At 28.8% G+C, this 16,614-nt stretch overlaps 1 protein-coding gene across 1 annotated transcript in view; it reads left to right on the plus strand.

Moving 5' to 3' along the window:
- Positions 1–6,203: 6,203 nt before the first annotated feature.
- The window catches only part of LOC107448487 (Succinyl-coenzyme A synthetase alpha subunit 1), a 12,961-nt gene continuing 2,550 nt past the window's right edge, over positions 6,204–16,614 (plus strand). The window contains exons 1-7 of the mRNA XM_016063685.3: positions 6,204–6,369; positions 9,423–9,526; positions 10,981–11,097; positions 11,902–12,114; positions 13,736–13,955; positions 14,461–14,534; positions 15,452–15,640. Coding sequence (XP_015919171.1) covers positions 6,327–6,369; positions 9,423–9,526; positions 10,981–11,097; positions 11,902–12,114; positions 13,736–13,955; positions 14,461–14,534; positions 15,452–15,640 — 960 coding nt within the window. The 5' untranslated portion in view covers positions 6,204–6,326. The remainder of the gene's footprint in view (positions 6,370–9,422; positions 9,527–10,980; positions 11,098–11,901; positions 12,115–13,735; positions 13,956–14,460; positions 14,535–15,451; positions 15,641–16,614) is intronic.

The raw sequence follows: 16,614 nt of genomic DNA on the forward strand, positions 1-16,614 counted from the left end.
AGATGCTCAATAAAAGAGTTTGGTGAATTAACAAATATAAATATATATATATATATATATATATGCTATGAATTTTGGGGAAATAAAAAATAAAGAATATATTTTTATATATTTACAAAATATAAGATATCAACTAAATATATATTTAATAATGAAAGATATTTTGAGAAAAACAATTAGATATTTTTAATAATTATAGACAATAGGATAATATATCGAATTTATTTGATACTGAATGAACAGAACATAAACATCAATTTTAAGTTAGAGATAAAAATAACTCTTTTGATTTCAGAATTAAGAATTCACTTCCGCATTCGATACTTTGTTATCACCTTACCGTTTTAACAAAGTGTTACATATATTTTGTTTCTACTTCATAAACCACTCTAACAACCCCGCCCTGATTCTCAAAGATCACTTCTTTTTCAAGGCTACAAATTACGTTCATTTTTTATTTAATTGCTTTCATACAGTTCGATGTTACTGATCGCTTTAAAAAAAAATATATAGAAAAAAAGGAAAGAAAAGAAAAAGAAAGGAATAGTTGAGAACTTGATGATTTGTAGAAAATATTTACATAAAGGTCAGTAACAATATTGTAATGGGTGTGGTTGTTACAAGTTTACAACTCTTAATTATGGGTGATTTTACATATACATACTTTATGCGTGAGAGAAATTGGAACTAGTAATTTAAATTATAACAATATTTTTATGCAATTTCACATTATTTTTAATTTCTTCATTGCGATCAAGTTGTTATTGCACTATTTTCCTTAAATTCATTAAAATCAAAAAATTTACTAAAATTACATCTAGAAACGGGAGAAAATAAGATTTAATAATATATTAGCAGCTTTAGTAAAATTTAACTCTTGTCTTCTAATAAATATGTTAATTTTACCCAATAAAGAAAAGAAAAGACTTATTTCCCATTGAAAGGATTTTGATCTAATAGTTCCGCTTTTTACCTTTCAACTTAGCCATCTTTTCGTTATGGAATATAATGTTTACAATTATAAAATTTAGAAGTAAGATAAAGCCATATTCTGATTCTCTATGATTTCATATGATTTTCCATCGTACAATAAAGATAGACAATAAAGATATAAACATGCACAATAAATATATAAACGTGGGTTTGAATCCTGACTCATATAACTTGACTTGTTTATTATTTTTATTCTCATTGTTATTATTATTCTTATTATTATCATTATTTTAATCATCATTTCTTCTTATCATCAGTTTATTATTAATATCAGCATTATTAACAGGATTAATGTGAAAAAGTCATTTTAAATTAACAAATCGATATTCTTCAATCAAAAGACCCTGTATCAATCATATATTAAATTCTGATTGCTTTTTTTATAGTACATTTAAAGATGAAATCTGCAAAGTAAAGTTTCAGTCCCGTTTGTCCTAAAAGTTTGAAATTCTCTTTCAAGTGTTCCGTCTTAAAAATATCGAAACAAAAACTAATAAATCAAAACTTAAAATTCCGTACTTTAAAATTTTTAATCCACTAAAATTTCTAAACTAGGAGTCTAACTATTAGGAACCTAAAAATTAGGAGTCTGAAACTTAGGAGTCTAAAAATTGAAATTAGGAGTCTAAAAACTTGGAGTCTAAAAATTTGATACGCTAGAACTTGAAGTGGACAGTGTTTGTTCCAAAATAAGTCGTGAGTCCCCTCCTACATCCAATGGTTTAATTTATTCAAAACTTTCGACTATTTTAATACCTTTTATCGCGATATTTCAATCTTTTTCCAACAATAAAGCATAGCAACAGTTCTTATCGTGTAATTATGTCATTTTTAAAAATATTTACCTTCTAATAATCTTTTTCATTGATTTAACTTTTAAACTTATTTATTGGAAAATACTTTATTAAATCACAACCGAAAATCAGGGGGGAATTTTCCACGTTAAATTTAGAAAAATCTTTAAATAAAAACGTTTTTTATTTTGCAAAATTCTGTAACTATAATTTTCGACATATTTCAGCTTCCAGCTCCTTTTTCCTCTACCAAACTAATGCTTCCGCCTTCGATATGGCTGACATTTTTGCCCATACCGGAGAAGTGCTAATGTACTCGAGATAATAGCTGGCCTTGATACATTTGTATTCATGCTTTATGGTATAGTATAAGATAACCTTTTTTTATACATTTAATCTTTTCTTATCATTTTTTCTTCGTTTTATTCCGATTTTTAACCATTTTCAAAATTTAATCCCCTACCTATGGATGTAACGCCACATTCCCATTACGTGGTGCAAACGGTCAGACATTTGTTGCAAATTCTGTAAAATTTATTGATTAGATTTGCCTGCTTTTAATAATGCTATAAATTGCGTAGTAGAGACACTTGGAGCACATTCAATGCGTTGCTGGCAACCTTTAATGCTGTTTTTCTAAGGCTCCGTCGTAATATGAAATGATGTTTTTTTGAGAATAATATGTTCTTTTTATAACTGCTGTGAGTTTGCAACTATAATTAATGACTGTTAGGTCAAGTTTAACCTATCTAAAGCCAGCTCTGTCTACGTCCAGCTCTGGCTCAAAACGTCAATATGGAGAAAAGTCAGTTTTTTGAAAATCAAAAGCGTTTATGGTCTAATTTATTTATATTTAAATACTTGCTCGAATGCTCCAATTACCTGTGCTCATAAAAATTTGCGAAAACTAAGAATAAGGCTGTGATTTTGATAATTTTCATCTAAGTGGAAAAATGACGTCAAATTTATGATTTTTGAAAAAGTTTCATATTTTTTAAAAATATTTAAGTTTATTTGTTTGTTCTTAAGACTTGATAATTCTTCACAGCAAGATTATAATATACAGTTTAAAATCATTGCATTGTTTCAAGTGTAACGCACTTGAACTATGGTTTTTTTTATTTTCCTAGGTGACAGAACTTCGAAGCTTTAATGATATGAATATTTAGAAACAATTTTGGCTAAAAGCGGGCGTGAGGGCAAATCTTTAATACTTTCTTTCGTTGGCATCGGAAACTCTTCTCCCTCAACTGCTTTTATTCAAAACTGTGTCTAGATATTTTTATTATTTGAGGGTGCTTGTAAAAACTCAGAAAGGAGCCTAGATAATGTAAAAACTAAGCAAAATAAATGCGGAAAGAATTTAATAAAAAAGCTAACTTTTATTTTTATTATTTTTTTATTTATTTATTTTCTTTTAAACAATTTAAATTAGCTGAACACCCCCAACTTTTCCCTCATAGCATACAACTGCTTATTGCTTTTCCCTCAAAAAAACTTTTTTTGACAATTAAAAGCATTCCTTCATCCTATTAAAATGCATGTCTAAACTATCGAAAAGAGATAAAGATATCTTTTTTATTTTTTAATGGATAAGAAATCTTATTAAATAAACAGGAATTGTGACGGTTGGATTTTTTTTTTCTTTTTTGTAGCACATTCTATTGAATCAGCTTAATATATGAAATAATAGGTTACATTCATCGAAAGTTGTGTTAACTACGTGTTGGAGAATCTATAAGAATAGTTTGTTTCTATTCATCAATAAAGAAATAAACAGGTTTTAAAAAATAAAATAAAGCAGTGCTGTATAATTAGCATGCCAACATATCACTACTCATGAGGGTATTTGTTATACAGGGAGTTAAATAATTATCCCTTTTAATTAATTTTTTTAATAAGAAAATAACGTCAAAAAGTCTATATATTAGGGAGTGTTATTAATATCGAATAAATTCCTAACATTTATAAAAACATAATCTTCAATTTTTTTTTTTTTTTTTTACATGAAACTAGCATTTAACTATTTAATTTTTCATTTCTCATATTAAAACGAATAACATTTTTAACAATTTTAAATTGTCTAAAAAATGCTCTCCAATAGAGGAAAGAACAGATCTTGTTAAATGTTAAATGGCAGCTCATTTGTTAAAGTTCTATTTGTAACGCCTTTGGCAAAGTAGACAATCATCTAAATTTGTCGAATGTCTATATTAAATTTTTAAAATTCCCGAATAGTAAGAATTTTTGGTGATCATAGAAACCTCCTATCTTTAACTCCTCTCTACTATCTCCGGCTATCCAACATGTTGCGAAGCTTTCGCAATCTTGATTATTGGAATTTCAATACCATTTTTTTTTATCACTAATGTGCATTTATTTTGTTTTTTTACTTCAATGGATAGGGAATTGAATTCAAACAATAACAAGACTCACATGAGCTGAATTTTAAAAACTTCCATTATGTCCTTCTGTTTATGTTTACCAAGAGATGAGGGTGAACAGGCTTGATATTCTAAGCAGTTTTATTGAGAATTGCCTTTAAATTTGTTTGTTATTCTACGATTCATGAGATTTTTTTTGTATTTTATAAATTCTTAAGAGTTGTGAACCATAAATTAATTTCAGGAAACTAATATCCTGACACACAGAAAGTAAGTTTTGACATAATTAACTTCAGTTTTCGATGTGTTTAACTAAAGTTAATTGGATTTACAAACTGTATGATAAAAAGTACGAGTCATATTGTAAACAGTAAAGTGCAATGACAATATATGAATGGTTTGTTTTCTAAGTTCTGTTTCTATAGAACAAAAAAATGAATTGGAAGTTAGCAACCCAGAAGTATTCATTACGAATTTCAACTACTAGCAACACCTGTCCCTTACTTTATCGTTTCTTCATCCATTTTGACTAGCACAAGAATAATATATATTAAGAGTGGCACTTACTGAATACTTAATATAGTGCTATGTAGTTTATAAGTACAGTGCAGTTATTAGACTTTGTGGGACCCTGGACGAAACATTTTGTATGACTTGCTTAATTTCCTTTTTCTGCGGGGTCCTTCTTTCACCTTCCTATATTTTCGTTTAAATTGTTAAATAAATTATATGATTTATCGATTTGGGATTTTTGTTTTATGATTCTATTCTTAAAAAATGAACAACTTTACATTTAATTTTCAAATTTATATCATTGCTTAAATTTCGCTGAAGATTTTCAGGGCGGAATCCAAGGTAGAGAGGAGAATTTTTTTTATTGGTTCTGCTAAAAGTAATCAACCTGAAATGTTTTAATAGTAGCATACTCTATTTACGCCGCATTAAAATTGCAATGATGGCGATGATCTGGAAAACATCTCTGAAGATGATCCGAAGGTATGCCATCACAATTTTGATCCCCTGCTTTTGTATCCCGGTGACCTACGCTCGTTGTCGTGTGCTTAACGGAAGAGCAATTTAACGATACCGTGCACCCTCTGTCTCTCCAAAGGCTTATAAAAGTGAATACTCGCCTGCTCACTGACAGCTACCTGTGATGCTTCACTTGTTATTAAAGGGAATCATGTGTTACGGTAAGTCCATTGCGCGGCTAAAAATGCTTTAGCACTTCTTTTTTTTTTTAATTTTATGTTTTAAAACTCTACAATTAGATTTTTTTTCTTTGAATTCTTAGGAATTTTAAGAATACAGAATGCTGTGGAATTTTCATTACTACGTTCTCTGTAAAAACTGAACCTTTTTTTCATTCCATATTTTCTTTTCGCACAAAATAAAGCAAATTTGTCTCTCCGATTCTTAATGGCTTTGCAATTAAAAGGTTTCCAATTTAATTGTTTCATTTGTATTTGTTGTTGTTGTTGATTTACGTCGCACTAGAGCTGCACAATGGGCTATTGGCGACTGTCTGGGAAACATCCCTGAGGGTGATCCGAAGATATGCCATCACAATTTTGATCCTCTGCAGGGAGGATTGCACCCCGCTTCGGTAGCCCTGCGACCTGCACGCGAAGTCGAGCACTTTACGGTAGAACAGTTTAACGAGGACCAATACTACACACCCTTGGTCCCTACGCAGGCTGATCCAAGTGGTCACCCACCCGCACACTGACCGTAGCCAGTGATGCTTGACTTCGGTGATCTGCTGGGAACCGTGTCTTAACGATGAGTCCACTGCGGGACTCATTTGTATTTGAAGGACCAATTATACTGAGTGCAATTTCTTTCGCTTGCGAAAGTGGCTCAATAACGAGTTTATCCCGGCAAATATTTTCCAGCAATCCATTTCTCATCACAGGCGGAGAAAACACATCCAGCGAGGATGGTCTTTAAAGCTTTCCTCTGAATCTCTTTATCGATTATTATATCGATAAAGTTTTCGATATTTTCTTAATAGGGAAAACTTCCTCGTAATAGGGAAACTTTCTAGAGGAAAATAGATAAGATAGGGAATTTTTAACACACCACACTCAAAAATCTGGAAGGCCTCTCAAAGGTTACGGATGTCAATAGTAAAGTGAAAGTCACGTGCTTAAAGATGGCCTCTTGTGTATCGAGATCCTTATTAAAAAATGTTTCTGGTAAATTTTATAATATATGTTACCCTTATTCTCTTTTAAACTATTTAAGTTAAGCATTGATTTAACCCTTTCACTGAATAACATCAACCTTAATTATAAAACCTTTTACGACACTTTTCCCTTGATTTCTTATCTAGGATACATTTGTTTACATATGTGATAAAATATTTTACTCCTTAATAATAAAATTGCTATTTGCTTTAATATAGAGAGAATTTATTTTAAAAAAAACTTACATTATTATTATTAAGTCTTGCTTTTAAAATATGAGTATTTTCATAGATTATGTGAGATAAAATATAACTACTGGGTTGTGAAAAATAATTTTCCTTCCTAGTGAAGGCAAAATAATGTTTCACAACATATTTTCCTCTAAAGAAATGTGATTAATAAGATTCAAAAGTTTTAAAATTTACTAAAATTGATAAAAAAATCCCTATCCTTAATGGTTATATTAAATTGCTACTGGCTAGTATCAAAATTTCTGCTTGGCCCATTCAGAAATAGCTTGAAATTTCATTGTTACTCTATGTTAGTTGTGGAAAGAAAAATGTGTGTAAAAAAGTTCTGGTTCTATCTGTGAATCGAATTTTTTGCAAAACAAAAGGCATAACTGAGGCTTTATTTAAACGTTTTTATTAATTCAATAATTTGTTGATTTCATCATTTTGTAATTTATAACACACAATCTCATCTCAAACAATTTTCTAAGAAAAGCACACTCCTTTTTTTTCTTCTGTGTAAATAAAATAAGTGGTAGCTTTTCTCCAAGTACATTTTTGTTCATTATAGATATTTTTAATCAATTAAAGCAAGGTATTAAACAGCAGGGCAAAAGAGCAATTAAAGTATCTTTATTTTGAGGGGGATGAAATTAAAATGTGCTGTTGCACTAGTTCTCCGAATTTCACTGATAACAAAAAATAATTATTAAGGCTTGGTTTCTTAGGACAGGACGCCGTCAGCTGGAAATCAGCGCTAACCTCTGATTGGTCCATTTGTGAGTTTGATAGTATACGTCATAGAACGCTCATCTTGAACTACAATTGCCGTCCAACTCAACTGCAGTTGGATTACAGCGTGACGTTAACCACAGAAGCAATGGCGGACAACATCCAACAGCACATTGAAATCAGCCAAGATTTTGATTTTGACATTAAACATAGCTTCTTCATTAAACATAGCAATCTTCATTTAGCTCAGCTATAATGTGTTTTTTCTTGGACAAAGGCATTATTTGTTCTCTAAAACACTGGTCGACAATAACAAAATCAATACAAATTCAAAATAAATATTTGTTTACGTTATTTACGCATGCGCAATGAGAGATAATGTCTGCGTTGGACCGACTGCTCACGCTGAGCTAACAAAAAAGTATTTTTTTTGGCGTCAGTTCTACGTCAACTTTCCGCTGACGCCCAGATAAGGCGCTAGTTCTAAGAAACCAGGCCTTGTGCTAACAAACCAGTACTTTGTTGGCGTCAGCGTGACGTTGACGTCCCGCTGACGCCCAGATAAGGCGCTTGTTCTAAGAAACCAGACCTTTAAGCTTGCTAATTATTTGCAAGAAAAATCTTTCTTAATTTTACCTATCTTTAGTGAGTATAAATTAATGGTAAAACAGTTAACTCTCACTACTACGATATCCGATACAACAATAACTCCCTCTATTACAATAATGCTTCGTGGTCCCGATGAACTTGCATATGAATTAATGTTAACCTCCTCTCAATATTGCAATATTCTCTGAAGCAATAAACCCCTATAAAACTTTTTATTTCCAATTTCACTTTTATTTTCTCCATTTATTATTGGTTTTCAAATAATGCAAAAAATCTTATTTTATCATCTTTTGGAATTTTTTTTTCTGATAAGAGAAGACTCACTGCTGGTTATGTACTTATCTAATTTCGTTTCACCACAGTGAATGGCTTTTGTATTTAGATTTCAGTACCCCATAATTGATGTACATAGGCCACCCCAAGAGCTTCCATTCTTAGAATTGCCTCCCTTATCTCTTAAGAAGTCACAGATGTAACATTCCTATCTGATTTCATATTTAACCATAATTATCACTCAGCAAATTAAATTTTTATCTAATATATAAATAGATTTATAGTTAATATATAACATTAAAATTTTTTAAAAAAATCTTATTGTGTTCCCAAAGCATGCAGGCCCCAAGGATATAACAATATATCCCTCTACAACAATATATTTATTTGATCCCCAAAATATTGTTGTAGCGAGGTTTTACTGCATATGAATATTTTCTTTATTTGTCTGAAATATTGAGAACTTTAAGAGTTTTCTAATTGTTGAAGGAGACATATACTCTCCATCCTCCCTGTCAACGACGCCCATGATTTTAATAGATATTGATTTAGGAAGCATATTGTCTTGTTCTCCTCATTCTTGTTATAATTTAATTTAACAAATAAAAAGAAGAAAAACTTTATTTTAAAGATTACAGTAGAACCCTAATACCCTATCCTACACCCTTGGGAAAAGAGGTATCTTGGAAAATCAAAAATGTTATGTAACTGGGAGATCTTTTCATATATAATTTAATTTTTAATTACTTAAAATAAAGCACACTTTTACATAATACTGTACATAAAATTAAACCATGTTTTTTTTTAAGTATTCAAAAATTAAACAATTTAATAAATAATGGCTATAATGAAGTTATAAAAAGGATGTTTTATTCTTTTATCATAAATAATATTAAAATAAAAAGAATGGCACATGTTTGATATCCATGTGATTGTGGTTTTCTAATGGCCAAGTTTTAAATTAAACATTGTAATAGTAATTACACAACATTAGCTGTAAGATTAGTGAAACATTTATAGGAATGATTTTAATAGGTAGTACTCTTATAAGTGAAGTGTTGTATTATTGAGCATCCAATAATTGGAGTTTTACTGTATTTAGTAATATTAAATAACTGTTTTTAATTATTACAATCTGAATTTAAAGGAAGTCCTGTTAATATTTATTAAGATTCTATTTATAGTTTACTCAGTCAAATATTTTAATTTATTTTACAGCACTAAGGCATTTAAGTGTTAGAAACTGTTATGCTAAAACATATGAAAATTTAAGAATTGACAAAAATACCAAAGTCATTTGCCAAGGATTTACAGGAAAACAGGTGTGTATATCTTCTTTTTTTTATGCATTGTTTTTTGTACAAGCCATTTTTTAGAGAGTTTTAATTAGTTTATTAATAACCGCAGTACTTAGATATTATTTCATTTCAACAAATCTGAAAATGGTCGCCAAGCATTGCTTTTGTGCCATTTTGAATTATCACATAGATTAATGTCAAAACTGTGCAAACCTATAGTTTGTCTAAAGTAAGAACTCCCCTAGCCATTCGTCTGGACCTGTGGCGGTGACTATGGTAACAGGGTATAAGTATTTCAAGTAGGGGTGTTTTGACTCGGGTCGATGAGAGAAAGGGCTCTTTTTCTCATGTCTATTGTGTGAGCCCCTAGAATAAAAAGAAGCAACTCTCCTTGAAATGCATTATTCTTGTTTCCATAGCAGCAGACTGCCTCAGACATCGTGCGGAAAGAGTTCTTACCGTAGACAAACTATAGCTCTCTCTTAGTTCTTTCATTTTTGTTTTAATGAAGAGAAGTATTAAATTTAAAAAAAGAAAAAAATTATTAACACTTGAGGTTTATCTTCCTCAGCAGATAATGCAGATAAAATCAAGAAATTGTTGGTTTAAAAAAGATTTACGTTGATAAACGAGGTATGTCTCTGTATTTGAAAACAGATAAGCAATGGCGCTGCATCCACAAAGTTTGTGGAAAATGTGTTGCTTATCAGAATGACGCTATTACTAGCGATCTAAACTTTAATTTATTATTGCACTTTAAATTTGGCTCAATGTTAGCGAAAATGATCCATGCAGTTATATGTATGTCCCATTATCGTTTTTATTTATTTTCTATTGAAATTTAAATTCAAAGATATTTATTAACTGAAAAAGGAAAAAAGTTTATTGCATTCATTATACATAAAGATTACTAATATTTACTTTATATCAGCTTAAATCTTTTTTCTTCACTGAATGTTTAAAAAAAGTTTACTCCATCTTTTTCAATTAGTTCGAATTTAATACTTTTAACATTTATAAATTTTTTTTAGGTTGATGTTTACTTTGATGATAATTTTGGTTCATTTCCTTTTGCTCAATATGATTTTTTTTCTGTATCATGGTAGCAATTTATTTGACCCTGGTGCACTTTTATTTTATTTTCTGTTCTTATTCCTATATTTTTTTATTATGATTACTATAACCGTTAAACACTTGCCTGGATGTTACCATTACTTTTCACATTTGTTTCATATTGTGGAGTTTTTCTTTATTTTCTTGCGTATCACTCCTCAGTTGTCACCAAAACTTGGCAAGACATTACTGGTACACAACTCAAAAAAAGTACAATAATTTTGATGAATTACCATCATGCAAATTATAAAATTATCTTAATTGATTAAGGGCAATTGTAGGTATAATCCTTATATTGAAAACTTTAATAATTTATTATTACTAGATATGTAAGCATTTTAAAAAGTTTCTCTTCATTTTCTTAGGGTACATTCCACAGTCAACAAGCATTGGAGTATGGAACTAACCTGGTTGGTGGTGTATCTCCGAACAAAGCTGGCACTACTCATCTAGGTCTTCCAGTTTTTAAGTCTGTTAAAGAGGTAAAAAAAATCTTTTATTTTTCTAAACTTACTTATTTTTCAAGAAAATTAATTAAATTCAAAAAAGAATTTTGAGAAATAAAGGATGCTGTAAGCCTCTAGGGACCACGGAAGCATGGGTCAGATTGGGCTTTAGTCCCCTTTTATTAAAAAAAGGTAACACAGCCCCTTCTAAAATTGCAATTTTTCACTCAATATATTGTGGTTCCTATTCACGCAATTTAAAAATCCAATCTAGCGATTTGTATTTAGGATTTTTTAAAAAAAATCAAAAAAGCATCGGGTAAAAAAAATCCAATGTCTCGGTTTGTATTCACACATTTTTTTAAATCTAATATTACCATTCATATTCACACAGTTGTAATATCAAACATCTATTTTCGTATTATTGTGACCTAAAAATTATGCATCGTGATTCATATTCACGCAATTTTAAAAATCCAACATTGCAATTCATATTCATGCAATTTTAAAATTTAATGTCGCAATTTATATTCACGTGATTTTCAAATCCAATATCACGCAATTTTTCTTGCATTAATTACTTTAAGGTGTGATATTCTGCATTAGTAAGTGATTTAATTAAAATTGTTAGCTCAAGAAATTATGTTAAATATGAAACGTGTTTGGTTTATAAATTGATATTTCGATATCACCATTTTTATTTTTGAAACTTTGTTTTCCATTTTGTGTCATAATTACCCCTGATCGGTTTATCATTCTTTGTGTTCTTATTTTTGTTTTTAACAAGTTGTTAGCTATGTTAATAACAGTTGTTGCTTATATAGTTTTCATTCTTTTTAGGCTTCTGAAAAAACTGGTGCTACAGCAACAGTAATTTATGTTCCTGCTTCAGCTGCGGCTGCTGCCATTTTAGAAGCTATTGATGCAGAAATCCCTCTTGTTGTTTGTATTACTGAAGGCATACCACAACAAGATATGGTGCGAGTTAAGCACAGACTAGTCAACCAAAGCAAAACTCGTCTTGTGGGCCCTAACTGTCCAGGAATAATAAAGGTAAATATAAAGCTTTAAATTAATATTTTGTAAGTGATCAGTAGAAATAAAGTACGGAAATATTTAATTGCATTTGTCCTGCAACATATGTATTGAATAATTTTATATATTTTATAGCTTTATTTTAATAAAACAAGAATTTACAAAACTATAGTTGAATTCATTTTTAACTGTTAAGATACAGTATTTCTTAATTTTAAACTACTGATTTTTATTTAAATATTTTGACTAAGTACTTAATTCATAACTTATTATCATATATCAGACTGGGCCCAAAATTAAGGTAGTCTGTTGAGCTTGAAAACCATATATCATGAAATAATTATCAGTGTTCTGAAGGCGAGCAATGAAAATTTAATGCAAAGAAATGGTGATTTAGGTTTTTGTAATTTGGGTTTTTGTGTTTCACAAAATTGCATACTACTCTATCAAAATTCTAGATGTAATGCATTCAATGTTTTCCAACTAATTTCATTTAATAACTTTTTTTTTATCTTTAATGATTGATGGTTCGAGTAGGTGGTAGTATTTAATCTGCTTATTAAATAGTATTGAATGATACAATTTTGATTTATATGAAATTTCTATTGCATGTTTTAATTAGTTTAATTATTGTATTTGTAAAATTTTATATTTAATTAAGAGATTTAACCGTACTAGTAAATATGTGCTCTTACTAGTAACATTTTTTATTTTGTCCTTGGAACCAATGACTCAATTTACTAAATTTCTGCTTAAGCACATCATTTTTCAAATAATTTTTAAAAATATTTTTTTAATGATTGAAGCTTTTTTTAAATAAATTGTATGTTTTTTTAAATGTTTTATTTATAATAAATATTTTTTTTTAATAATTTTATTGAATTTTAAGTAAAGTATAGCCTAGAGTGGTTTAAAGTTCAGACCCATTAAGGTTGATTTCACTATTTGTTTATTTTGCAAACTCATTCTGTTTTTATTTTTTCTTTCTTTATTTTTATTTTTAAATTTTTTTTTTATTCTTCAAATTTTGTTTTTTGTGATTTAAAAGTACATAAGTGAAAATTGTGTGGAAATTTTTGTGCCTTACAATTCAAATTTGTTAGCTTATTATTACACCAAGTAGTAAAAAAACTATTTTCTTTTTTTTTGCATGAATCTTTAGATGAACAAGTTTTGTAATTGTGTGTAATAATTTTTTGGTTCGTTTCAATAATTCCGAAGAAATGGGGAAATGCTCAAAAAATAAAATAACCGTTAAAGGTCTGTAACTTTCAATCACTCTCCTGTCTGAATTATTGGGACCATTTTTTCCAGATTGCAAATTTTAAGGATACAAATCCATCAAAAAATTATTAAATGTTTTTTCAATGCAAAATTATTTTTGAATGTTGGATATTTTAAGTTACTTCATAACTTAAAATATCCAATTAACAAAGAATAGTTAGCAATCTTATAATTAAGTTCTATATAACATGCTAATTAGTCAGTTATTTGAACTGATTAATTAGCATATTTAAGATTAGACCCTCAAGCCATTAAAATTAAGTCCTAGTAAATGAAAATCTGATCATTAGATAAAAAGCTATTCAGAGTGTTCTTTTTTTTGTGCACTGTGTATATTTCTTTTTTTTATTTTTAGCCTGGGGGATGCAAAATAGGAATTATGCCAGGCCATATTCATCAGAGTGGAAAGATTGGTATTGTTTCCAGATCTGGTACTTTAACTTATGAAGCTGTTCACCAAACTACTGTTGCTGGATTAGGACAGTCTCTATGTGTAGGAATTGGAGGGGACCCTTTTAATGGAACAAACTTCATTGATTGCCTTAGTATATTTTTAAATGATCCTGAAACTAAAGGTGATCGAAATTTTATTTTACTCATCATTTGCATTTACTGTGATTGTTGAAAATGTTTGAATTGAAAATTGTCTTTCAAAAACTTAAATTTTGCAAAAAGTTTCATTTTAAAATTTAGTTAAACATTACTACTTTGTTTTATAACAAGTTGAAAATGTTAAGAAATCAATAAAAAGAATATGAAAAATTACTTGCAAAATTGATTGAGATAAAAAGCTGAGAACTTAAAAGTCTTGTCGGCTTATAAAAGTTTAATACTGTAAACAAATATTTTGTAAGCAGTTTTTTTTTCTGAGTATAGAATTGGTTATTTTGGTGCTTGCTTTCTAATTTATTAATTTACATCTAAAATATAGTTTTTTCCTCATTAGATACTTAATTTTGGTACAAAATGGTTAGAAAGAGAAAACTTAAAAACACAATTTTGTCCAACTTTGCCCTAATTATTTTCACTAAAACTGTATTTGAAGAGTTTATAACTGTCCTTCCATATTTCCATTTGTAGGTATTATATTAATAGGAGAAATCGGTGGAGGTGAAGAAGAAAAAGCAGCTGAATATTTGACAAAGCACAATACTGTAAGTATAAATTATTTTACTGTATGGCAGAATATTCAAATTTATAAAAGCTTCAAGTTTTTCCTCATTTAGATCCTTACTTTCAGATATTTTTACTGTAAGTATATAGTCACAAAATATTGTTAGTGATTTATAATAATGATATACTAGGTTAAATATTCACTGTACTGTTTTTTTAACTTTTATTCATCTTTCATCCTATAAACAAAACGGTAAGAATAAAATTATAAGTTTATTACATAACTGTGGAAATTTATATATTACAGATTAATAATATAAGTATAATTTTATTTTATATATTATAAATAATTTTACTCATAAATATTTTTTTATGTCTTGTGTGAACTCAAAAATTCTTCATTTTATAATATTTAAATAATTAATGTGGGTTTGACTTGTAATTATTTATTAAAACTATGTTCAAAAAATATTTATAATGTACATGAGAAAGTTAAACTAAATTAGTTAAGCAAAATTACTCATGTTTTAAAAAAGTATTTTAGTTATTAAATGTTAATTTTTAAACTTTTATAAAATTAATATTTTATATTATTACTTTTACAAATCTAATTGCATCAATAAATACAAATTATCATTTGTAAAATCGCCTTGCTATTTTTGTGTAATTATCAAATTTTATATTTCTATTTAATGTTTTTAGTTACTTAGACATTGTTAGAATCTTAATCTTTTAAGTAATATTAGTGGATTTTAAAATTTCTTCCAAACACTGTAAAACAAGATATTATTCGTTATTTAACCTTTTCTTTTAATATTGGAAATACACTAAATTTTGGGAATCTTTTTATTATTTCAAAAAATATTTAAAAATAATTCAACCCACTTCATATTTTTATAAAAAGTGTCTCTTGGAATGAAAGTTGATAGCTTGAAGAAAAAAATATATATTTTTTCAGGGGAGCAATGCTAAACCTGTGGTTTCATTTATTGCTGGTCTCACTGCCCCTCCTGGTAGAAGAATGGGCCACGCTGGTGCAATTATTTCTGGTGGAAAAGGTGGTGCAATGCAGAAGATAGAAGCTTTACAAGCTGCTGGAGTTATAGTTACAAGATCTCCTGCACAAATGGGTTCAACCATTCTTCAGGTAGAGTTTTAATGAGATTTGGATTCCCTGTTTAAAATTTTAAAAAATTGCATATCTGTGCATTACTTTAATCTTGTAATGCAATTTATTTGCATTGTTAAATAAATGTGGGACTGTAAAAGATCAGCTAACTATCAAAGGTACAAAATACATTTTAACATGTTGAATACCACTTTCCATTTAAGCTGTGTCTGTCACCTGTAACTGACAGTGTAAAATATAAAAATAAGAAATTTTCATAGTTTTAAGTAATTTCTGGACTTAGTTTGAAAATTATTTAATGTTTACTTATTTAGAATCTGTTAGTTCACTTTGTGTTGCTGTACCACAATACAAGTGCTTCTACAGAGCACGTGACTTGGCTGGGATTTCCTAAAAATATATGTGACGCTTAGTGTGTTAGCAATGGAGAATATGCTTTTCAAAGCAATGCAACAGTTTTTTACTTACAAAACACTGATTTTTAAACTATGTTTAATTTTTAATTTAATTTTCTAAGTTTGATTTTTAAACTAAGTAAAAAATAATAATATTTACAAGTGGCTTCATTATTACTATTAATGGTGTATATGAAGTGAGTTAAATTCAGTGATTCAGTATACAGGGTTCCCGCGGCCTTGAAAAAGCCTTGAAAAGTACTTGAATTTCATTTTGATTTTCAAGGGCCCCTAGAAGTACTTGAAAATGATATTAAATCCTTGAAAATTTCGAAATGACCTTGAAAAGTATCGAAAACTCAGGAAAACAGCCCTATTTCCAGTATTTCTATGTTTAACTTTTTGACGTGCGTAAGTGTGAGAGAATGACTTCCCCGTCTTTCAGATGATGACACGTACTGTTTGATTTTAGGATTTTATGTATGTTTGACTGATTTTAGGAATTTTAAATATTGGGAACTGCGCCAGATTCTGACAAAATCTCGATTCTTATTCAGGCGATTTTAATATCAATCATCGATCTTCGTATTAGACTTA

The sequence above is a fragment of the Parasteatoda tepidariorum genome, chromosome 6 (genome assembly GCF_043381705.1).
Source record: "Parasteatoda tepidariorum isolate YZ-2023 chromosome 6, CAS_Ptep_4.0, whole genome shotgun sequence".
NCBI classification, from domain to species: Eukaryota; Metazoa; Arthropoda; class Arachnida; order Araneae; family Theridiidae; genus Parasteatoda; species Parasteatoda tepidariorum.